Genomic DNA, 25373 nt, shown 5'->3' on the forward strand with positions numbered 1-25373 from the left:
GACTAAAAGTCAAGGGATGGAAAAACATATTTCAAGCAAACAACAGTGAGAAGAAAGCAGGGGTTGCAGTACTAATATCAGACAAAATAGACTTCAAAACAAAGAAAGTAACAAGAGATAAAGAAGGACACTACATAATGATAAAGGGCTCAGTCAAACAAGAGGATATAACCATTCTAAATATATGTGCACCCAACACAGGAGCACCAGCATATGTGAAACAAATACTAACAGAACTAAAGGGGGATATAGACTGCAATGCATTCATTCTAGGAGACTTCAACACACCACTCACCCCAAAGGATAGATCCACTGGGAAGAAAATAAGTAAGGACACGGAAGCACTGAACAACACAGTAGAGCAGATGGACCTAATAGACATCTATAGAACTCTACATCCAAAAGCAGCAGGATATACATTCTTCTCAAGTGCACATGGAACATTCTCCAGAATAGACCACATACTAGGCCACAAAAAGAGCCTCAGAAAATTCCAAAAGATTGAAATCCTACCAACCAACTTTTCAGACCACAAAGGCATAAAACTAGAAATCAACTGCACAACGGAAGCAAAAAGACTCACAAACACATGGAGGCTTAACAACACACTCCTAAACAATCAGTGGATCAATGACCAAATCAAAGTGGAGATCCAGTAATATACGGAAACAAATGACAACAACACCGCAAAGCCCCAACTTCTGTGGGACACAGCAAAAGCAGTCTTAAGAGGAAAGTATATAGCAATCCAGGCATATTTAAAGAAGGAAGAACAATCCCAAATGAATGGTCTAATGTCACAATTATCGAAATTGGAAAAAGAAGAACAAATGAGGCCTAAGGTCAGCAGAAGGAGGAACATAATAAAGATCAGAGAAGAAATAAATAAAATTGAGAAGAATAAAACAATAGCAAAACTCAATGAAACCAAGAGCTGGTTCTTCGAGAAAATAAACAAAATAGATAAGCCTCTAGCCAGACTTATTAAGAGGAAAAGAGAGTCAACACAAATCAACAGAATCAGAAACGAGAAAGGAAAAATCACGACGGACCCCACGGAAATGCAAAGAATTATTGGAGACTACTATGAAAACCTATATGCTAACAAGCTGGGAAACCTAGGAGAAATGGACAACTTCCTAGAAAAATACAACCTTCCAAGATTGACCCAGGAACAAACAGAAAATCTAAACAGACCAATTACCAGCAACGAAATTGAAGCGGTAATCAAAAAACTACCAAAGAACAAAACCCCCGGGGCGAGATGGATTTACCTCGGAATTTTACCAGACATACAGGGAAGACATAATACCCATTCTCCTTAAAGTTTTCCAAAAAACAGAGGAGGAGGGGATACTCCCAAACTCATTCTATGAAGCTAACATCACCCTAATACCAAAACCAGGCAAAGACCCCACCAAAAAAGAAAACTACAGACCAATATCCCTGATGAAAGTAGATGCAAAAATACTCAACAAAATATTAGCAAACCGAATTCAAAAATACATCAAAAGGATCATACACCATGACCAAGTGGGATTCATCCCAGGGATGCAAGGATGGTACAACATTCGAAAGTCCATCAACATCATCCACCACATCAACAAAAAGAAAGACAAAAACCACATGATCATCTCCATAGATGCTGAAAAAGCATTTGACAAAGTTCAACATCCATTCATGTTAAAAACTCTCAGCAAAATGGGAATAGAGGGCAAGTACCTCAACATAATAAAGGCCACCTATGATAAACCCACGGCCATCATTATATTGAACAGCGAGAAGCTGAAAGGATTTCCTCTGAGATCGGGAACTAGACAGGGATGCCCACTCTCTCCACTGTTATTTAACATAGTACTGGAGGTCCTAGCCACGGCAATCAGACAAAATAAAGAAATACAAGGAATCCAGATTGGTAAAGAAGAAGTTAAACTCTCACTATTTGCAGATGACATGATACTGTACATAAAAAACCCTAAAGACTCCACCCGAAAACTACTAGAACTGATATCGGAATACAGCAAAGTTGCAGGATACAAAATCAACACACAGAAATCTGTGGCTTTCCTATATACTAACAATGAACCAACAGAAAGAGAAATCAGGAAAACAACTCCATTCACAATTGCATCAAAAAAAATAAAATACCTAGGAATAAACCTAACCAAAGAAGTGAAAGACTTATACTCTGAAAACTACAAGTCACTCTTAAGAGAAATTAAAGGGGACACTAACAGATGGAAACTCATCCCATGCTCGTGGCTAGGAAGAATTAATATCGTTAAAATGGCCATCCTGCCCAAAGCAATATACAGATTTGATGCAATCCCTATGAAACTACCAGCAACATTCTTCAATGAACTGGAACAAATAATTCAAAAATTCATATGGAAACACAAAAGACCCCGAATAGCCAAAGCAATCCTGAGAAAGAAGAATAAAGTAGGGGGGATCTCACTCCCCAACTTCAAGCTCTACTATAAAGCCATAGTAATCAAGACAATTTGGTACTGGCACAAGAGCAGAGCCACAGACCAATGGAACAGACTAGAGAATCAGACATTAACCCAGACATATATGGTCAATTAATATTTGATAAAGGAGCCATGGACATACAATGGCGAAATGACAGTCTCTTCAACAGATGGTGCTGGCAAAACTGGACAGCTACATGTAGGAGAATGAAACTGGACCATTGTCTAACCCCATATACAAAAGTAAACTCAAAATGGATCAAAGACCTGAATGTAAGTCATGAAACCATTAAACTCTTGGAAGACAACATAGGCAAAAACCTCTTAGACATAAACATGAGTGACCTCTTCTTGAACATATCTCCCCGGGCAAGGAAAACAACAGCAAAAATGAGTAAGTGGGACTATATGAAGCTGAAAAGCTTCTGTACAGCAAAAGACACCATCAATAGAACAAGAAGGATCCCTACAGTATGGGAGAATATATTTGAAAATGACACATCCGATAAAGGCTTGACGTCCAGAATATATAAGGAGCTCACACGCCTCAACAAACAAAAAACAAATAACCCAATTAAAAAATGGGCAGAGGAACTGAACAGACAGTTCTCCAAAAAAGAAATACAGATGGCCAACAGACACATGAAAAGATGCTCCACATCGCTAATTATCAGAGAAATGCAAATTAAAACTACAATGAGGTATCACCTCACACCAGTAAGGATGGCTGCCATCCAAAAGACAAACAACAACAAATGTTGGCGAGGCTGTGGAGAAAGGGGAACCCTCCTACACTGCTGGTGGGAATGTAAGTTAGTTCAACCATTGTGGAAAGCAGTATGGAGGTACATCAAAATGCTCAAAACAGACTTACCATTTGACCCAGGAATTCCACTCCTAGGAATTTACCCTAAGAACGCAGCAATCAAGTTTGAGAAAGACAGATGCACCCCTATGTTTATTGCAGCACTATTTACAATAGCCAAGAATTGGAAGCAACCTAAATGTCCATCAATAGATGAATGGATAAAGAAGATGTGGTACATATACACAATGGAATACTACTCAGCCATAAGAAAAGGGCAAATCCAATCATTTGCAGCACATGGATGGAGCTGGAGGGTATTATGCTCAGTGAAACAAGCCAAGCGGAGAAAGAGAAATACCAAATGATTTCACTTATCTGTGGAATATAAGAACAAAGGAAAAACTGAAGGAACAAAACAGCAGCAGAATCACAGAACTCAAGAATGGACTAACAGGTACCAAAGGGAAAGGGACTGGGGAGGATGGGTGGGTAGGGAGGGATAAGGGGGGGAGAAGTAGGGGGGTATTAAGATTAACATGCATGGGGGGGTAGGAGAAAAGGGAGGGCTGTACAACACAGAGAAGGCAAGTAGTGATTCTACAACATTTTGCTATGCTGATGGACAGTGACTGTAAAGGGGTTTATAGGGGAGACCTGGTATAGGGGAGAGCCTAGTAAACATAATATTCATCATGTAAGTGTAGATTAGTGATACCAAAAACAAAGCAAAAAAAAAAAAAAGGGCAGTTCCTGTGTGGTAACCTCCAACGAGTTCTACACAAGGGTATAAAGGGCATATAAAAGTGTAGGCAAAGGGTCTGTTTGTGTTTATACAGAGGATCAAAGCCTAATTGGGCTACCCCGAAAATGAACTAAGATACGATATGAAAAGGAACTTCCAACATCAGCACTCTCTGGAAGACTCATGCCAGAAGATGATCATCAAAAAACCCCAACAAAGATCCACGCACTGCTACAGCTGTAGATGCACTCATCCCACCAGTTCCTGGACTTGCCATGGGAATGAGGAAGGAGATATCTAAGCTGGCCTGTGCATACAGTAAAACAACAAATTTGACTGGATCTATACTGTTGGAACTCAACCAAGAATTTGGAGAAGTGCAAATTGTAGCGCTCCAAAGTCTTACAACTACAGACTATTTACTGTTAAAAGAACATATGGCATGTGAACAGTCCCCAGGAATGGGTTGTTTTAATTTGTCTGATTTCTCTCAGACTGTTCAAGTTCAGTTGGACAATATCCACCATATCATAGATAAGTTTTCACAAATGCCTAAGGTGCCTAACTGGTTTTCTTGGTTTCACTGGAGATGGCTGGTAATTACAGATATGCTTTGGTTATGTAACTATACTCCTATTATGTTAATGTGTGTGCGCAATTTAAGTAGTAGTTTAAAACCTATACATGCTGAAGTTACTCTACAAGAAGATATGTCAAAGAAATAATCAATCTTCCCAGGTTTTCTTCCACCTGCTACTTCTATAGCTTTTCTTCTTCCTTCCTAATTACAACCCTTAAATAGAATTCGTGCCTCATATCAAATTTACCGAGTATCATAATTCTTCCAAGTGGTAAAGATACCTCAAGACAAATGCTGGGCATAGAAGCCACAGGGCATAAATATGCAAAGAAGTAAAAAGCTAACCTTTTCAAACAATAAGGCTTCCCTCTCACTTACCAACTTTACATCTCCCTGTATGGCCCCGGAAGATGACTGGTTAGCCAGAGACGGGTAAGATTCCTCAAGGGAGGAACAACCTAAGACGGGCACAGTCGCAGGGGGGCCATCAGGTGAGAAATTGGGGATCAACAGAGGTGAGGCTTAGAACCTCACCCTCCCTGTTCTGAGAGAAATCTTCTGCATACGTGGATGTTTTATTGCCCTGGTCTAGCTTGGATTAACACATAGTCTACAGGCACACACCTGATCATCTACATTTGCTCTCTTACAACACTAAACTATGTTTTCTACCTTTATCTTGCATCTACCTACCACTTCAGCATTTTATTAAAAATAATAATAATAAAGAGAGAAATGTGGTATCCACATATAAATCAAGTATAAAAACCAAATGAGTATTCATATTTGAACTGACTGTTTAGAGTTCATAATGCATGAGCAAAACCGAAAGTTTCTGTGATGACTGCCCTTGTACTGTTCACTATGTAACTTATTCATTATGTAAGAATTTGTTCTACATGTAAGAACTTGTTTGTTATGCCTCAGAAGATTGGAGACTGACGAAAATTAGGTTTGGGGTGGATTAATGATTGTGCATTGAGCATTGACTCCCCTATACAGAATTTTATTGTCGTTAACAACCATTTGATCAATAAATAAGAGAGATGCCCTCACAAAAAAAAAAAAAAAAAAAGGACAGACTTCCAATGGTAAAATAAGTAAGTAACCAGGATGTAATGTATAGCATAAGGAATATAGTCAAGATATTGTAACAGCTTGGTAGGGTGATAGCTGGAATCTAGAATTATGTATATAAATGTTCCACCACTGTGTTGTACACTTGAAACTAATGTAATGTAATACTGTGCGTCAACTACCCTTCAATAAAAAATAATTATTAAAATAAAAAAAAATAAAAAAAAAAAGAATGGCTAACATCCAAAAGACAAACAACAACAAATGTTGGCGAGGCTGTGGAGAAAGGGGAACCCTCCTACACTGCTGGTGGGAATGTAAATTAGTTCAACCATTATGGAAAGCAGTATGGAGGTTCCTCAAAATGCTCAAAATAGAAATACCATTTGACCCAGGAATTCCACTTCTAGGAATTTACCCCAAGAATGCAGCACTCCAGTTTGAAAAAGACAGATGCACCACTATGTTTATCGCTGCACTATTTACAATAGCCAAGATATGGAAGCAACCTAAATGTCCATCAGTAGATGATTGGATAAAGAAGATGTGGTACATACACACAATGGAATATTATGCAGCCCTAAGAAAAAAACAAATCCTACCATTCGCAACAACATGGATGAAGCTAGAGGGTATTAAGCTCAGTGAAATAAGCCAGGCGGAGAAAGCCAAGTACCAAATGATCTCACTCATATGTGGAGTATAAGAACATAAGAAAACTGAAGGAACAAAACAGCAGCAGAAGCACAGAACCCAAGAATGGACTAATAGTTACCAAAGGGAAAGAGACTGGGGAGGACAGATGGGAAGGGAGGGATAAGGGTGGGAAGAAAAGAAAGGGGGCATCACGATTAGCATGTATAGTGTTGGGGGGGGCACGGGGAGGGCTGTGCAACACAGAGAAGACAAGTAGTGATTCTATAGCATCTTACTATGTTGAAGGACAGTGATTGTGAACTTGGTGACAAGTAGTGATTTTACAGCATCTTACTATGTCGATGGACAGTGACTGTGAACGGGGATGGGGGGGGATTTGGTGAAGGGGGGAGCCTAGTAAACATAATGTCCTCCATGTAATTGTAGATTAATGATACAAAAAAAAATATGAATGTTAATGTGCACCAAGATTTGACCTCAGACCCACCTCTCAAATCCATTTCCAAATTATCAGTGGATTTACCCATAACATTGTAGTAAACACTCAAATTCAAGTGTCAAACCATTTGTCCCCTCCAAGTTCAGTATTCAGAGGTGAGGTCAAATTGAATTTTTGACGGTGAATATTGATGGATTTTTGGAAATCTTCTAAAAACGATGGGGGTGGTGGGCTGGTTTACATTGAGTGCTCAGGAGCTGCATAGCCAATAAGGTCATGGCAGGGCCAGGCCAGGGTGCGCGGAGAGGGGGTTTCACTGAGGCAACAGCCAACGCCCTGGCCTTGGGGAGGGAACACATTGAGGGGGTCACACACACATACACACCCACCCCATCTGGTGTGGCCCAGTCAGGGTTTTCATACTTCAGATTATAGAGCAAATCATGAAATCAATTTTTGGGTAAAAGCATGCTTTTCAAAATGACATAGAATAGAAAGTGACATAGCCAACAGTTTTTCGCAAATATCAGAGTGTGTGAACTGCATGAAATAAAGGAAGTATCATTTCATAGGGCTTGTTTCTGGCGTGTGTGTGTGGCCGGTGCGGCAGGGAGAGGTCACTGCACAAAATCGGCTGGAGCTGCGTGAGCCCATGGTGGGTAATCACACCTCTTCCCAGCGCGGTTCAGTGGCCTCTGCTTGATGCCTTGAAACCAGCCAAGATAAAAGTTTTCACACTATGGAAAAAAACAAATGGGGCTTTTAGAAAATAGAGCTTTCCTTCCAAGAGGACAAGCTGTTAAACATTTACGAGCACACCACGGGTTATGGTCCAACAGCAGACAAAGGAAACTTAAAGACATCACCTGCCTGAATTATTGGAGGATCTGAAATGTGTGTCTAGATAAATCAGTTTTAAATATTTTGTGGGGCAGAGGGAATCAAGAAGGAAACAAGTGTTTGAAGGAGGCTGTGACCTGCTGGATTGAATGCTGCCTTGGAAATTCAGAGACTCTCAAACAGAAACTCAAATTGTTCTGTCTGCGGAGAAGACATCAAGGTTTCTGTGGGTGGTGGGTTTTGTCTGCCTCTTAGATTTGATAAAGACCTTTTACAAGGCAGGGATATTGCTGTGGCCTGAATGTCTGAGTGCCCCCAAAATTCATATGTTGAAATCCTAACCCCCAAAGATGATGGAATTAGGAGATAGGGCCTTTGGGAGGTGATGAGGTCTGGAGGGTGGAGCCTTCACGACGGGATGGGTGCCTTTATAACACAGACTCCACAGCGCTCTCCTAGTCCTTCCTCCACGTGAGGATCCAGCGAGAGGCCCCCAGCTGTGAGCCAGGAAGAGGCCCCACCAGCACCCTACCATGCCGGCACCTTCATCTCAGACTTCCAGCCTCAGGAGTGTGAGAAACCAATTTCTCATACAATGCCTGGCTGATGCACTTTGTAATAGCCCAAGTGGACCAGGGTGGTATAAATTCATTGGGTCCAAAGCCTGCACTCCTGTGTTCAGGCCGAGCAAGGCTGAGAAGATGCTGCATTCCTGCAAAGCACACACATCTGGACGACTCATCTCACTTGTCGGTGGAGAAGTGGGCCAGTTCTCAGAGCTCCAGGCTAAGAATGATGGGGCAGGGCGCCGGGGGCTCCTGACTGGTTTTGCTAAGCGGCAAATTTGCATTTGCCCATTTCCTGCAGGGGTTTTAATTATAGATAGCAGAGTGCCTTGTGGGAGGAGAGCTTTAGAATTATTAATAATTTACAGCAACAGAGCAAAGGACTAGTGAGTCTCAGATCACAGCCCTTCGTCTAGAGTCCCGGCCCTCCACACATGCCCTCCCTTCCCCAGCTGCCAGTTTCTCTGAGGACTTTGGGTTCTTTGCCCTGCTGGAGCAAACTGACTCCCCGGCTGCAGATGCAGCTCCCGAATGGGCCCATGGGGCCTTTGGGGTGATCTAGTTGGGGTAGGGGGTCCTCGGGCCTTGCCTTGGACCTGTTTGCCTAGCAAGCATCCTGTCCCCAGGTGGGTTTATTAACTATCTTGGAGGAGGGGCTCCTGGACACTGGAACACTGTGGCTCCTGCAGGCGTGCCTTCCACTGTCGCTGTGGGCCAGCTCACCTCACCCGGCTCCAAATCACCATCTGTTCCCTAATCCTGATGAGTCAAGTTACGGTCATCTAATTCCTCAACAGACAGGCATGACACATGCTGCTGTGTTTCCGAAGTTGTCACTCTTAAAAATTAACACACACACACACAGACACATACACACACACACACACACACCCTCTGGATTTGTGGCTTCTCTTGGAAAGAGGTTAACACGTGGGCCTGCATTTCTGAATGCAGAAACCTGCTGCACCCCTTCAGCTGCTCCACAGTCTCCACCTTCCCCTGCAGTCTTCCAACCCAGAGCCTCAGGGACAAGTTTCCTTGCAGTGAAATTACAAGGAAAGACACAACTCTTTAAATTCACTGCTCTTTCAAAAGTAGGCAAGCAAAGGTTAGAGAGAAAGTGATGTGTTCTGGAAACAAATGGTAGAAAAGATATCTTTCTTCTGGGACATGAAAAATATTCTTAATTATTTAATTAAGAAATAAATTTAAGAAAAAATAAACAGCAGCATCTCTCCTAAAAGACCACGATTTAAGAAACCTTATGACAAAGGGGCACATGTGTCCCTCACCTGTGGGCGACTGGGCTAAAGACAATGCTTCTAGATAAACTCAGGAAAGCTTGCATGTGCCAGGGCTCCGCCTCCTCAGACCAGATGCCCTGGAAGTGCCCTGGTAGGGCTATAGCTGTGTTCCCAAGTTTACACCATGCTGGAGGTTTCCTTAAGGGAAACATGATATGGAAGAAGTCAAATGGAGCTATGGGATTGTTAGACAGAAAGACAGATTATGAGCAGGAAGAAAAGGGGGTGAGGGCCATCAAGAACTCAGGGAGTTAATCAGATGAAGCCAGAGAGCCAGAAAGGACTCGGAGAGTTAATGCCCTTTGCAATGTGAGTTCATTCCACACGCTCTGAATCTGAGCTGACCTTGAGACTTGCTTTAGCTAATGCAGGTGAGATAGGGCAGAGACATGGGACAAGCACTGTGATTAATTTTCCTAAAAATGATGAGATATAAGCAGTATAGTAAGAACAGGAGGGACTCCAGCTTAAGGCTAAGAATCCATTTTAAAAGCAGAGTGGAGAAGTTAGATTCCTAACATACTCTTTGGTAATCAGCTACAACCTATTGTAAGGCAACGCAAGCAGTCTTAACTGATATGCTCCCAGTGCTCGGGGGTAGCCACTATCTTGGAGAAGAACAGAAGTTTGTCTGTGGTGGACTTACTATGGATAATTACATGTTGCCTCTCACTGGAGACAGACATCATGAGACCACATGACAAGCCTACGCCCTCTAAGCGTTAACCTTTATCCCATTCTTGAAAGCCTTAAAAGACAGAATCCTAAGCCCTTAAGCATGACTCCTCTCTGAGGTTGCCCGCACTCCCCTTTCTTGGAGTGTGTATTTTTAAAAGACTTCTTACTGCTCAACTTACTACGTTCTGTCTCTGTCTCTTCTAGTGGTGTCTTGGCCACTTTGCTATTTCATTCTATTTTCCCGGCTTTAAGCACAAGTCTTCACCCTCTCTGTCCTACTCCAGATAAGTAGGGAGCGGCTACTGAGAGCTTTGACTTGGGCCTGCAGGTTCCGGTCAATGAGCTTCCCCTCCCTCTGGCTTTATTCAAGTAAATGTACCCTTGTCTCCTGTGACTCTGGCCCGCTCCTCCCTCGGAATGCATTCAAATAAACTTGTGCTCCACCTCACTACTGCATCTCTGCCCTTCAGTTCCTTGCAGTGGTGGGGACAGGAACCAAGGGGAGCAAGCTCAGCCCCTCAACAGGATCATCTGCAGTTCGGCGTTCGTGAGTTGTTTTCCTCCACCAAGTGTCCCTGTTGGTCCATCATCCACCGTGCACACTAATGAATTGTTTTCCAGCCTTTGCTGTGTGTGCTCCCTTTCACATTTTTGTCATACCCACATACCCTCTGGACTATTGCTTATTTAACACTTTTAGTGACATCGGTTCACAAAATCTTAAAGGCAATTTTCCTAGATGGGAAGTCTAGGAAATAGACCAGAAATAGAACACAACTGTAAAAATGGAAACAATGAGAAAGGAAGCGCTGACTCAATTCTTGCTAGGGGCTCTCCTGAGGAGCGAGGCTCTCTGCCTCAAACTAAAATGCTTCTGTTACTAATGCCCTTCAAACAGAAGGAGGGGAAGAGAATTAAAATAATAAGAGCAAACAGCTTTGCCTCTATGGGACTTCACATTAAGTAGCGAGTGTTGAACTGAGTATGCTCTTGACCTGTATTTGTTGAGGAGATAAGAAAACATCCCAAAGCTCCTGGAACCAGAGGCAGAATCCCCAGAATTCCCTTGGCCTTCATTCCCAAGGCAGCGGCCATGGCCTGGTGTGAACATCTCTCCACGCAGACTGTGTTACATGCTTACAGATACTTATTCCCATACCAGTTGGCTCCTAAAGCAAGCCATTTATTTAATCTGGTGCTCAGTGGAAGAAATAGCTCTGTGTTTGCTTGCTGAGTGGCTTAAGCAAGCGTTAAGACAGTTTGGACCACGTCTAATGCACACCTTCAGCGCTGAATTAAACCAGCTTTCACTTTCTGTGACTGCATATGACTCCTGTGTATTTCCATAACAATCTGTTACCCTCTGTGGCCTAAATAAATTGTATAGATTTATAAAGTCTATAACCTTTACCCCTGGTGTGGTTTTTGTTTTTAAAAAGGCAAACAGACTTGATTTACTTAAAAAAGGAAAATAAAAGAGTTCAGTCAGAAGAGTACTGTAAATTAATGTTAGAAAATACATAAAAAGCATGGAAAACAAATGAGATGAAGGTTTACAGCACATTCTTACCTCTGGACCCACAATTACCATGTAAACATTGGGCTCTTCTTGATGCCATTCTTGAGAAGAGAAAAGAGAAAGAAAAACATTTTTAAAAATACATCACAGTTGAAAATATAATTAAGTTTAATATTAATTACACAAGAATATAAATTATTTTATATCATCTTGCTTTCATTCACATTCATCAGCATATATTTATTTAAGATGTAAATATCAAATATTTTATGTTTTTAAGTAAACTATTATTTTCTAGAATGTTATGCTTTATGGGGATATCAAATTCACTCGAGAATTAGGACTAACATGACTCCACAAGTCAACAGGGTCCTAAGGGTAGGCTGCCAAGCACACGGAGTTCTGTAAGCAATGCAGCAAAACTCAAAATGCACCACACAGTACATTGAAATTGACGTGTCAATTATTTTCAGATAAAATTTATGTTAGCCATACAATTATTTCCTACTTTTGTGATGTCCTCAGAGGCTGAGGACACAGGAAAGTAAAAACCAGCTGAAATTACTGCATGGTACTGTTATATTTCTGGCTGTTTCCAAAGTCACAACTGAGGAGCGGCACTGCTCATGTGCAAAGAACGAGGTAAGGCAGGACCCAGAGGAGTTCTGTAGACAGAGGGCAACTTCAGGACACACCTGAGAAGGCATCCACCAAATAGAGAGGGTCTTTAACTTGCCGAAGTCCACATATCAGGAGAAACACGTGTAAATTATCTGCATTTCGGTTAATCTCTGCAACAGAAGAGTTCAGGATATTTTCAATGGAAAGGACTTGGCTTGGCCACCTAGCAACATGCATCCCACAGACACGCACGGAAGCTGCAGACTCTGACCTCTCGGCAGCTGTCCCCAATCCCTCACCTTTATATTAATGTTATGCGTGTACAGTTTCCCTAGGGGAGAAACACTAGACTGAGCTCAGGCCAGGGAATGTAAATCCATCTCATCTGCAACAAGGAAGGGCAGGGCAAGAGTGGACTGACTCAGCTGAAATGTGAGCCTCAGGTCCTAGAAAACATGTAGATGCTGTGCTAGGTGGGAAGAGTATTTTCTTCATGAAACTAGAATGATGTTGTATATATCCATGTACTCTGGAGTCCATATGTGTATACTGGCACACACCTTTAGTGCACACATGCCCTGGGATCCCAGGGTTTGGGTTTGCCATGTTGCAAGCTGTCAGGTGAGACTGGCTGTGGTAGGTGGGCACATGTTTTGCAGTTCCTCTCTGCGCCTCTGGGCTGGCCTGGCGATCCCTGTTGACCAAAAGAGCACTGTGGAAGAACAGCGAGTGACTTCCAGGTCGTGGCTGCAGGAAGCCTCGTGTTGTCCACCTTTACCCACTGAACCACAGCTGCCTTGCTATCAGGCCCTGGCCACCTCCTTGAGAAGGAGACAGACCCAGCCATCCTGTCTGCAGGAAGCCACACAGGACCATTCAGGTCGTGAGCCCAGCAGACAGGTGGAGCCATCCCACCAAGCCTCGTGTAAACTGCCAACCTGGGGCACAATCATGAGATAGTCCATAGCTATTGCTTCACATCACTGTACATTGGTCTGCTATGCAGCAATACATCATTGATTCAATAGAAATTACCAATATAATTAACACAAGCTAACCCAAAACGTCATCATTTCCAAACTTATATAATTGGACATAAAATCATGCAAGTAAAAGGTGTCCACTCAGTCATTTCATTCATCCATTACTTAATGCAAACAATTTCATTTTCTCTGTGTTTCTGTAAGCCTTGAAGAGCAATATAATTGGGATAAATGCAATTAGGTACATTGACACCACTTTAACACAGCCACAAAGGCCAACTGATAATAGTAATAATCATGCACAACCAGCTCTGGAGAAAATCTTCCCTGAAATGTTAAGGTTGGAATGTCTCTCTTGGAAAACCCTTAAAAAATTATCACTGTCTCTAAATTAATTTGGCCATTTCATCGAGATACATTGAGCTTTTTAAATATTTCCCCAATAGTCTGAATATCCTGAAACTAGAATCCTTAGAAATATAAACCTTAGCGAATACTTGTTTGACCAGAAGTTTAAACGAGAAGCAATGTGCAGAATTTGAATTTGAGATCAGGAGAACTTGAAGCCAGGCATTTGAATTCAAGGCTAGGAGGCAAGCTATTCTCTTTAAGTGACAGATGTCAAAGAATACCTTTAAGGATGGGGGATCAGGAGTCAACCTACATTATGGGCAAGAGCCATCAATGAATCTTAAAAGCTGTGAATAAAGTTTGATGAGGATAGAAGTTAAAAGTGTCTTGTCAAAAATTACTTATTAGCTGCAAAGGAAGTATAACACCTGTACATGGGGACCCCCACTTAACTAAGGGAGGAAACCTCCGCCCAGGCATGTGGCTTTGTGTTTACACACACACACACACACACACACACACACACACACACACACACACACACACAGTTCACATAGTTAAAAAAAAAAAATAACCTTACTACCTACAAAGCATTCTGCTGTTTTCTATTTCATTTCAATTTTGTAAAGTGCTCATCCCAAATTACTGAACTGATTTTGAGATTCCGATCCTACCACAGCCTAGAGGGAGACAGGGTTAATCCTGTACTTCTCGCCTCTCTCCTCATCTTCTTCCTGGATTGGAAATTAAATGTGATGGGAATTTAGGAAACTAAATAAGATAATGAGGGAACAAAGGACTAAATGCTTTGTCTTACTCTAAGACTGAAACAAATTTTTTTAGTGAAGTGCAGAGACAGCATGTGAGTTTAAGGAGTTTATGTGCACTTCTCACATGCAGCAATATCATTTCTAAGGAAATAAAGATTGTGGTTGAAAAATCGTGATCAAACAGCAAGTGCTGAAGCCCACACCCACCCTCACCCCAGAGGCATCCACTCATCAATTACATTTCAGGCCCCCCGTGGCCCTGGCCAGGCTTAGTGAAATGGACCATATTCATCCATAGATTTTAAAACAGAACTAAAACAGACTGGCCTGTGGAGGTTGGGAGGTGAAATGGGCACCGACCTAATATTTTAATGGTTTTTTAAGCCAAAACTTTTCTCTTTGTTTTTCTGCTAATATCCAGATGTAACACGAGCCAAGGTTTGAACTCATCCTTTACAAATGCACACTTGTACATGTCTTTCCAATACTACCATTTCCTGGGGAATGGTATTTTTATCTTCAAAACAAAATGTGTCGCTCTCATTGTCTGGCACCATATCAGTCCCAGTAGGCTAAGCACCGCGTTGCCTGATTCTCTAAGTGACTCAGCGGCTGGCTCCAGAACAGAAACCCAATCCACATTAGTCACTTTCTCTCCGGTTTTCTTTCCTAACTGCTCTGTTTATTTTCTTCACATATTATTAGAATTGTGTCTGATATATCTGATCTGGGAATTGTAAAAATATTGAGAAATCTAGGAACTAATTTTTCATGTGAAAAACAAGTGGGTTTTCCTTGGCATAGCTAAGGAAGAAGAAAAATACTACCGTCCGAGGGAGGCATATTAGAGTCTCTGTGCAGAAGCTTAAATAGAGTTTTTAAAAAGAAGACAGAGAAAGAGAGAAAATTAATAAACAGTAGAAATAAAATAAAATGGAAAACTGAAAAACAGCAAGGTGTGGCCCGGTCACATTTACGTTTTGGGGTTTGATGCCTACAAGGGACAAGCACTTTAGGTGGGCTGGACACCGGCACTTCAAAGTAAAAAATCACGGATCACTGAATCACAGCAACATTTCAGATGTAGACAGAAACGCAGAGAAAAACTCAAAGGCGACTAGCTTCATGTCTATATGTCTATCTTCTGATTAGAAAGTATCATATGAGAATTATAACAACACCACTGAGTGCATTAAACCTACTTGTTTTCCTGGTCAATCTGTTGGAACATGGGATCTGCTTAGCATGAAAACAGCTTAGTGTTTTTAACTAAGGAGACTTAGTAATTTGTTAGCAGAGCTTAAAGGCATAACTGAATAGTCTCAGAAAACCTGTGACATACTGTCAAGGAGAATGCATCACAAACTGACCTCAGACATTTAAGAAGCAGACTGTAAATCCTGGCGACTCACCAGCTACTGGCCTATTACTTTGGAGTGTTAAACGACGCCCTTCCCAGCTCATCCCCTTGATTTTGAGCTTCATAGTTCATAAGAATGCAGAAGCCAGTGATCATAATAGTCTATATCAGATTCACCAGATCTGCTGTTTGCATTGTCTGGAGCTCAGAAGACAGGTGACAAGTCACAACCACAGGTTTCGAAGCCCTGGAGGCCAGGTTAAGACAGAGGATGGGTGAGGAAGATGGTCCGTCTCTAGAGTCTGAAATATGACAAAGATGAACAACCTCACAAATGAGAACAGAAGCCTGATCATAAAAGCCAGAGATGCCAATTAATTCTACAACTACACTTAAGCCATCACCCAGTGGAGTCAGCTACCATCATCGCACCAGGAGCTCCCCAGGCCCGTATATTCTGATACGTTTACAACTTCTAATTGCACACATCAAGATTAAACTGCAGCCAAGTGGGTCTCCAGAGGAAATGTTTTCTAGGGAGTATGTTAAATCTCTTAGCTGTCCCGTTAATCACTCAACAGCAAGACCAATGAAACAGTCAACCCGAGACAAGCAAACTGGATGACAAATCAATCTCCTTTTGGAAATTATGAATCGTAGCTCCACCGCAACTGTGTCCTGTGATATATGGAATATGAAATAACCTTACAACAGGCAATTTAAAACGGACCTGCTGGTTCTGAATAATGGCACACACTTCCCGACACGATCAAGCAATCAGATAGTGTGGGTTCATTTGTAATGTGGAGAACAGCCCGGCTGTTGTCGCTGAGATTGATGAATACACTTCGAAAATTATTTCTAATAAAATGCTTGGGAATTTTTTTCTTCTCAAGGGAACCTAAAGCTGACATTCAGTATGTGATGGAGGTTTTGCTCTAAATTTCTGGAGTGAAAACAGGTTTGGGGTGTCTCCATGTTTGCTGAGAGCAAGGTATTGGTTTTGTACTTCAGGTTAAAACAGATACATTCTTAGGTTTATACTGCATGTGGTGAACCGATTTTAGCTATTCTAGCACCTTTACCAGGATTACTGGGTTGGTCACCTTGTAAGGCAGGTATAATCCCAAGACTATGTACTTTTGAGCCTCATTTGTGGACAAGTGAACTTTCTATGTCTAAACATCATGAGTACACTCGGGTCATACCATACACAAAAACACAAAGGCAAGACTGTCTTAGCTGCACCCCATGTAGGAGATGGTGCCTTCATAGCATCGTTGATGGAGCATTGATGCTGCTTCTCCAAGGGACAGTCAGGTAGGATATTCAAATGCTCTGATAAGGTATATAATCTAATCCTGTAATTCTATTTTCAGGAACTGGTCCTAAGAAAACAATTGGACAAATACATGAAGACTGAACTCCTAGCACCTTCATCACTGCACATCAGAGAGCTTAAAAAATCTAAATGCCCAACAAAAGGATGGGTCAAATAAGTTCATAGAACTCAAAATAATACTAAAAAGTGTTTAAAACTCATGATGCAATCATAACTTATAAAGAAACTTACAAGATTTCGGGTACAATGTCAATGTACAAAAAAACCACTGTACTGCTTATACATCAGCAAAAAGACAATTTAAAATGAAATTTAAAAAATCTTTTATAGTAGCATCAAACACAAAATACCCAAGAATCATTTTTTTAAAGACATGAAAGTCCTGTATAATCATTATGAAGATAAATAAAACTTATATAAATGGACAGAAACATCATGTTCAGAGATTTTAAGGCAAATTATTGTTAAGACATAAATTCTCCCTAAATTGATCAATGCATCAGAATCTTAAAAGGATTTTAAGATTTATACGGAGATGCCAAAAACCTAGAATGGCTAAAACAATTCTGATACAAACTTACTGACAAACTACCTAACTTCTGGGTGTGCTATAAATCTATAGCAAGAAGACTGCATGATATTGGCACAAGGATAGATGTATAGATTAATGGAATAGTCATATACAGTAAATTGATTTTCAGCAAAGGAACCAGAACAATTCAATGGGGAAAGAAAAATGTCCTCAACAAATACTAGAACAACTTTCAGAAAAAAAATGAATTGTTGATCCTACCTCTTATCACACAAAAAATTAATTTCAGATGGATTACAATCCTAGTGAAAAAGCTAAAACACTAAAGTATGTAGAGAATACACATACATTTAAAGAACCAATAATATATATGTAAAATTGTGGAGAAAGATCCCATCAAGACATTAAGAGCAGCTCCTTTCTGGGGCTGAGATTTCAAGTGGTTTGCATTTTTGTTAAAATTTTGTTTCTTTATCTGATCTCCATTCTTTCATTTCTTTACGATGGTCATTTGTAATAAAGGGACATAAAATGCTCACATGAGGTTGGCATCCTTAAGGAACAAATGCCACCTGGAGAGACACAGCAGGGCGCAGCGCAGCCTGGGAGAGGCCGGTACCATGACGCCTCCTCCAAGCCTGTTCTATGGGAAACAGCACAGTGAGAGCGCCTGACAGCCTCCTTCCAAAACCAGGTGACTGGAACAGGTAACTGCACTACTTGCCAAGACGTGCTTCAGTCAAAATCCTCCCAGCACCTTCATCTCTCACCTGAACGCTGAAGGAAGGCATTCCAGTTAAAGGCGGTGTTTGGTGCTGTTGCAATTCCTGGGTCAGAGGGACGAGAGAAAGAGAAAGGTCACATGGATGGGCCAGACCAGCTGTTTGGTGTTGACATTGCAATACTGGTCCACCTCCATGCTTGTAAAGGAGTTGGGGCTCTGAGTGCATCATGAATCCCCATTACCCCAGCAGCTAGGGGCTGCGGAGCCCACGGGGTCCCCCTGGGAAAAGCCACCATTTTCAGACCACCACCCATTCCTGGGCCAGATGGCCGCCAAGTCCTGGTTCTGAAACATTCCACACTTACCAGATCCATGTAGACATTATGCCTTTATTTACAACTCCTAATCTCTACCCTCCTTGAGTCGTACCTGACTGCCTGTATCTGTGTCATTTCCTCGGACAGATTTAAGTTTAAACTTTTCTGAAAAACTAGACATTTTAAGATTTGGAAAACTCAGCAGCAGAAGGTAACAGATTATCTTAATAATGCAAAATATTTGAAATTTTTGAAATGTAAGTTAGGCTGCCTGACCACCTATTGGGTCCACCTTGGAGGTAGATGGTCATTCCCATTAAACAAGACAGGGGCCGGCTATCTGACGGGCGCCCACTTGGCGGGTGCGTCCACACAGTCCCAGGAATCCTGAATGCCCTGGGGAGCAGGCTGACCCTTCTAGTTTACCTGGCTGGAAACTGAGATTCCAAGAGGCTAAACAGTGTTCAAAGTAATGCAGCGTGTGGGTGACAGAGACCGCGTTCAAATCAAAGTGCTGCTTTAACACCCATGTTTTTCCTGCTGTGTCACTGTTTTCACTGGACAGGGGAGCACCAGCCCTGCACCTACCCAGACACACACCTTTCATATACACCAAATCAGTGCATCGTTTTAAAAATGGAGGCTCCAAGAAAGGGTTTATCTGCTAAGTGGCCACCGAGGCCACCAGAGCATCTGTGCATGACAAAGGATGGTGGGCCTGAGGGGGCTGTGCACCCTTGGTGTCCAGCACTGTGGAAGACCCCTCAGGAGGCACAGACTCAGGACTTCAGCCTCAGCCCCTGGTCCCATCTACACCTGCAATCAGCCACACTGTGGTGCTGCTTGTTCCCTGATTTCTATTGCTTGCAATAGCACAGCAGTTTACTGGCTGTGTGTAGGAGATCCCGAGGGCTTTGGTGAGGACGTGAGAGGCCGCTACCATCAGAGCAGGTCTGGGTGAGGGGCAGGAAGGGCTGGAGATGCAGGCAGGGCAGGTACGGATGCCCCCTGCTCACCTCGACCACAGCAGCTCACCCTTTTCCTGTTTTCCATACCGCTGATAGAGCATATTGTTTCTACTGATCAACATATTACAGGGTCTGCATTTCAAATTATTCTTTTATGATGCTCTCCTATTTATCGTTCATCTTAATGCTAGAAAATAAAGTATATCCATTCTTCTAAGTATTTTTTTAAGTAAATCTCAGACATCACATTATTTCATCCATAAACATTTGGGTTCATGTCTCTGAAAGATAAGGACTCATTTAAAATATCTATATATACTTCAAAATTCTTACCTTGACTCTGGACATAGATCTTACCCTTAGCATGTGGCTTTTGAAAAAGAAAGAAGAAAAGAAAAAAAAAAGTAAGCTTGACAGTCCATTACAGTTGCTTTTTAGAAATAAAATGAAGGCCATAGAAAAACCCTCTTGGAAAACATCACAAATTAAGATTCAAACCATCTAAATAGCTGCTCACAAACATGTTATTGATCAGAGCAAGGAGCTACTCTGCTTTTAATGGGGGTTAGCCCATTAAAAATATAGCATCTAGTAGGTAAGGAGCACAAAGAAATCCTTAAATTAGGTGCAATGCAGTATTACAATTTTACAGCTACTAAGTTAGTAAAAAAGTTACTGAAGCTCAGACATCAAGACAGCAGCACAGCCCATCTGGGGCACAACGGGTGCTAAAGCTGAAGGTGCTAGTTTTGGGGATCATGGCTTGGGGACACAAATTCTTGGATGGAAAGAGTACATTTCCCCAACTTGGGAGAAGAAAGGAGGAGAAAGAAGAGGAGAGCCCAGCGGAGGATTCTTGTAGGCAGGTGTAGGCTGGCCACAGGGACCCTGTGAGGACCTCCCCAAAGGCATCTTTGACACCAAGGGGCAAGGGGATCTTGATTTTGTGCCAAGATACAAACGTGCTATTCATGGTGGTGTTTTTCTGGTGGAATTTCACAAAAACACTAGAGGAAAAAAGAATCTAGTTCTCGAGACCATTTAAAATCAAGGTTAGCCACAAAGGTGGAAGTAATAGGAGTAGAGCAGGGAATCCACTTTCAAGTGGCTGCAGTGGCAATTAGGCGCCAACAGATGCTTCTCCAAAGGGACCAAGAGATAAAGCCATTTTGGTAAAAGAACTCCAAAAAGGGGCACCTACTTGTTGTATGGCCTGAACGTCCAATCAGTGCATGAAACGGCTAACCTGGTTAATGAGTGGCCATCACAGAAATCGCATCTCTGGGCTGGTTCCCCCTGCACGTGGGTGATGGGCATGGGGTGGGCCCTAAGGTGACCGATGAGTATTGTATGTGGTCTGCTGATCCACTCTGACCTCTATCCTCAAATTGGTTTTCTGTTTTGGGAAATAAGCTAACGGTGAAGCAGTCCTGGCAGGGGACAGACCACTGTAGGGGAGAAAAGGTAAATGGCCCTGCCCTCTGCCTGGCTGATGGAAGCTTCACGGAGGGGCAGCATCTGGCTACCTTAGGATGTGGAAGGGGAGTTGGAACATAGACATGAGTGTTGGTTTGGTTTTGCCTTTTTCCTTAGCCGTGCATTTTATATTTACCCATCAGAAGTACCCAAGACTTCTAGAAGTCTTGGCCACTCTCCACAATCCATCAGAAAAAGGGATGCACCTCCTTTTTAAAATGCTCCTAAAATAGTAAGTCATAAAAAAAAAAAAGCTTCAAAATTATCTTCTGTACTAGTTAAGAAAAGGTTAACTTTAATGGAAAAAAATGGCTAATAGTAACCATTGGAAATTAGATATTGAAGTTCAGAGTCCTAAAATATCCCTTTTGCTTAATGATAATTTCACTGGAAAGCTGAAGAATATTTTATTGGAACACAGAGCAGGCTCAGAGCCTGCTTCCTTACCAGCCCTAAGTCTGAAACATGGGCTTGGAAAATGCCTACAGGAAGGATATCAAAGCACGTCAAAAATACACCAGCATGGCATTTTAACTTTAAAGTTAATGCCAGTGTTTGACAAAAGCAGATTCAATGTAATTCTACATAAATTTGATTCATGAAGGTAGGGCAAAATGGGGTTCATCTTGCCACTATTTTCATTAGAAATATGTTCTACAATTACAAATAGATAAGTCCAAAAGCTCCTTTCAAGAAAATGCCTCTGATACAAACAAAACTTAATTAAAATTGATAACTCAATTTTATAAACAGAACGAACTGACTCTATGTAGGAACTTCTGGATTTATCTGCTGGTCTTTTACATATCTCTGCACATTATTTTCCCCAAATCTCTTGAAATCCTGAAAAAATAATTATCGAGTCCTAGACAGACTTTTAAAGCATGTCAGAAGTGATATTTTAAGATCTAAGTTAAGAAAATCAAGAAAATGGAGTTACAAGAATAAAAGAAATCTGGAGCTGGGTTATTTTTAATCATTGTAATAAAAGAAATCTGGTAAAAGCCAATTGGCTTATATTGATTTTGAAAAACATTTTCTATGTTAAAATGTTCTAAGTACAAATTAGCTTTCTCTGCTCAATATTTATTTTTGTTTCACTTGCCTTAAAATAACATGAGTCAACATCCTTGTGTATCACTTCCCTTGCAAGATTAGCTCTAGCTCGTTGCATAAAATGAAAAGGAAGACTCTGTGTGTGTATGTGTGTAGAGAGAGGGCATTATTGTCCATTTTTAATGTCCAAGAGAAACCATTAGTTAGTTTGGCCTGGTACTAGATATAAAAAGCCAGTGTCCTATTAGATGGATATGTATACAACAAAAGATTTCCCATTCTTTGATTAATATAACTTTCTGAAATTAAACTTTATGCAAGTGGAAACCACAATATTATTTTTGAATTATGGGCACAACTTCATGCTTTACAGGTGGCAGAAATATCCATTTTCATTTTGAAATTACAATACAACTTCTGACGATGGCTTCTTTAAAAGTACTTTGCAAAGCCTTCCACATTGCTTAAAAGAAATTATGGTCCATAATTGAGTGAGTGTAAATCTCTTAAAATATACCATCACAAAATGCAAAGAAATTGGGCACTTTCCAGGGGACCCAGGTCTCTTTTATATTCTCTCTTTTTTCCCTTAGAAATCTGTTTTTAAGCAAAGAAAGAAACCAATGCATCCAGAGAGAGAGAGAGAGAGAGAGGGCATAGCCTTGCCTCTGAACTCCTGCAAATGAACCAAAGGAAGGTTTTTCAAGAAAAGGAAATATTTATGAATAAGATGAGGAGGAAATCTGAAAACCATCTTGGGGTCCAGTTCTACAGGATCCAATGTGCAGCAGGCCTTAAAGATGAAACTGAAATGATCCATCATCTGGACAACTCAAGGGACGAGTGTGTAATCCTTAATCTAGTCTAGTGACTCAATTAGTATGAACACGAACAGGATAATTCCAGGGAAGTGTTTTTTTTAACAGTTAAATCTATGGAGGCAGTAACTCAGAATTGCTGCTGATTGTATTCAAAAGCTCTCCATTCACCCTCAGCCTTAGCGACGTGATGACTTAGAAGCCATGCTTTTGATCATCCTAAATATTCGAGCCCCATGTCATGGGAAAGGTAAACTTGGGATCGATGCTCTGGAATCAACGAGTTTTCCATTCTTTGAGTTACTTTTAAAATTTCTCAGTTCATAGGAATCTCATATGGGGGGAAAAAAAGCAAAGAACATTTGCAATTCCATCAAGAAATCTCTGAGGAAAGTCAGTCTTAATAGAAGTTATTAAAAATGATTAGCTTCCTAGAATATGATCAATCCCTGGGGCTCTTCCTGCAGGGTATGTGTGGGGCGGGGCAGCAAGCAAACAAGGGAGACAAAAGATGAAGCAGCCAAGATGGATGCTTTGAAGTTCCCACTCTGGTAGGAACTATAAGAAAAGACATGGTCTGGGAGGCTCCTGCTTCTACCAATGTGATGTTTGGAGATGACTGGATATGAAGCAATGGGCTGTGCAGGAAAGAGTAACAGGTGGTTCAAAGGGCACATGCATTTACTACACAGTCCAGTGATTAGATTAGCTTGCTCAGATTAGACCGGCACTAACAGCTAGGCTGGCTTTTTGAGCTCACCTGTGCCAGGGATTGTGCATGTGACAGCCAATGAAATGTGTCTTGCTTTCTGTATTTTAATTTCCAAAAGAATTTTGATGAGTATAGATACACACTGAAAGTAAAAATACATTTAATGTATTGCCTAACACACTACTTTAAGAAAGTTACTTTTCTTTAACAGCTGCTAAGGCATCAGGTACAGAAGGTGAAGACATGTTTGACGACACAATGTTTCCAAATAAAAAAAAAAATCACTAAACAGTAACAACACCAGAAAGTTTAGCTCAGTGCTAATCTCAGCAAAAGAGTACCATATACCATTTTGGTTATTATTGTGCTGTTTGTATTTGATAACCACTTCAAGTGATATTTACTCAAACTCAAGGTTTTTAAAAATAGCTTATAAGTAAATATTTGAATTTATAGTAAGTTCTCTTAGCAGACTACTTATTGGAAAACACATATTAACAGTGCAGTTAAATGTTTCATAGGCCTCTGGGACTTCAAACCCAATGGAGACATATTAAGCCATAACTGTTGCTTCTGCAGAGAGAAAAGCTTTCAATTAAGATTTACATCTAATTTGCTTTTACTTTTTTGGTGAAATATTTACATTTTCTGTTAAATTTAGAGAAAGCATTCTTAACTTGGACTAGAATGAGAAATGCCCAAATTTGAATTTGGAATGTTCAGTTCACACAGTAAAAAGAAATCAAATTTCTATGTAGACTAGTTTTAAATTTCCACAATGCATGTATCACAGGCATGTGTAGTGAATCAAACCTTAAAAATGCCAAGTCAAGATTCAAGATTATAATATCACAAACAGGGTAGTGCTGTCCCCAAACATGACCCATGTTGAACTTGCATGATAAATATTAATGATGGAGCACAGAGATCTGGTAAAGAGCCCAACGGGACTGTGCACTTTACAAAGCAAGTTCGCTGACAAATTAAGTCTGCTATCAAAGCACCCTAAAAAAATAACGATGTGTCCAAACAAAGGCATTTCAAATTAAAAGAGATAAAATAAAACCATCTTTATTGAAATCCGATCAAACTAATCTGTGTAGATTAGTAGTCAGCCAGAGATAGGGAGGTGGTCATAAACACAACCTCCAAAATGACATTTCTAAAGGAGCACCCTCACTTCCTCAGAGGGCTGAAATTAACCCATGGATTATAAAATAAACCCTCTCTAGACACATTTCTGTTAATATGTCTCCCACTACCAGATATTGTATGAGCATATCTTTTAGCATTCTTGAAAGAGGTCCTTCCCCACTTGTTTGCACACAGCTGTGCTGACCAATACAGTAGCCACCAGCCACCCCAGGCTACTGAGCCCTCCAAAGGGGACTGGTCTCTATGGAGATGTGCGTTGAGTGTAAAAGGCACACACAGCCATGTGATTTGGGGCATAAACTTTGGGTCAAGTGGTATCAGTCCACCTGGAGACTAGATTCAACCATGTGGATGGTCAGCCAATCATTCAAACCTACATTAAGAAGACCCAATAAAAATACTGGACACCAAAGCTTCCTGGCTTGGCAGTACTCCCTGTGTATTATCTCTGATCAATACCCAGTGGGTACAATGTCTTGACTCCGCAGTGGATGGAGACGGCAA

At 41.2% G+C, this 25373-nt stretch overlaps 1 protein-coding gene across 10 annotated transcripts in view; it reads right to left on the reverse strand.

The window, feature by feature from the left end:
* GLT1D1 (glycosyltransferase 1 domain containing 1) overlaps positions 1-25373 on the reverse strand; it is a 111116-nt gene that overhangs the window by 43677 nt on the left and 42066 nt on the right. For all 10 annotated transcript variants that reach the window (XM_036921815.2, XM_057491822.1, XM_036921814.2 and 7 more), the window contains 4 exons: positions 19986-20022; positions 18414-18470; positions 12380-12475; positions 11736-11785 (listed from right to left, as the gene is read on the reverse strand). In XM_036921815.2, coding sequence (XP_036777710.1) covers positions 11736-11785; positions 12380-12475; positions 18414-18470; positions 19986-20022 — 240 coding nt within the window. The remainder of the gene's footprint in view (positions 1-11735; positions 11786-12379; positions 12476-18413; positions 18471-19985; positions 20023-25373) is intronic.

The sequence above is a fragment of the Manis pentadactyla genome, chromosome 14 (genome assembly GCF_030020395.1).
Source record: "Manis pentadactyla isolate mManPen7 chromosome 14, mManPen7.hap1, whole genome shotgun sequence".
Classification (NCBI taxonomy): domain Eukaryota; kingdom Metazoa; phylum Chordata; class Mammalia; order Pholidota; family Manidae; genus Manis; species Manis pentadactyla.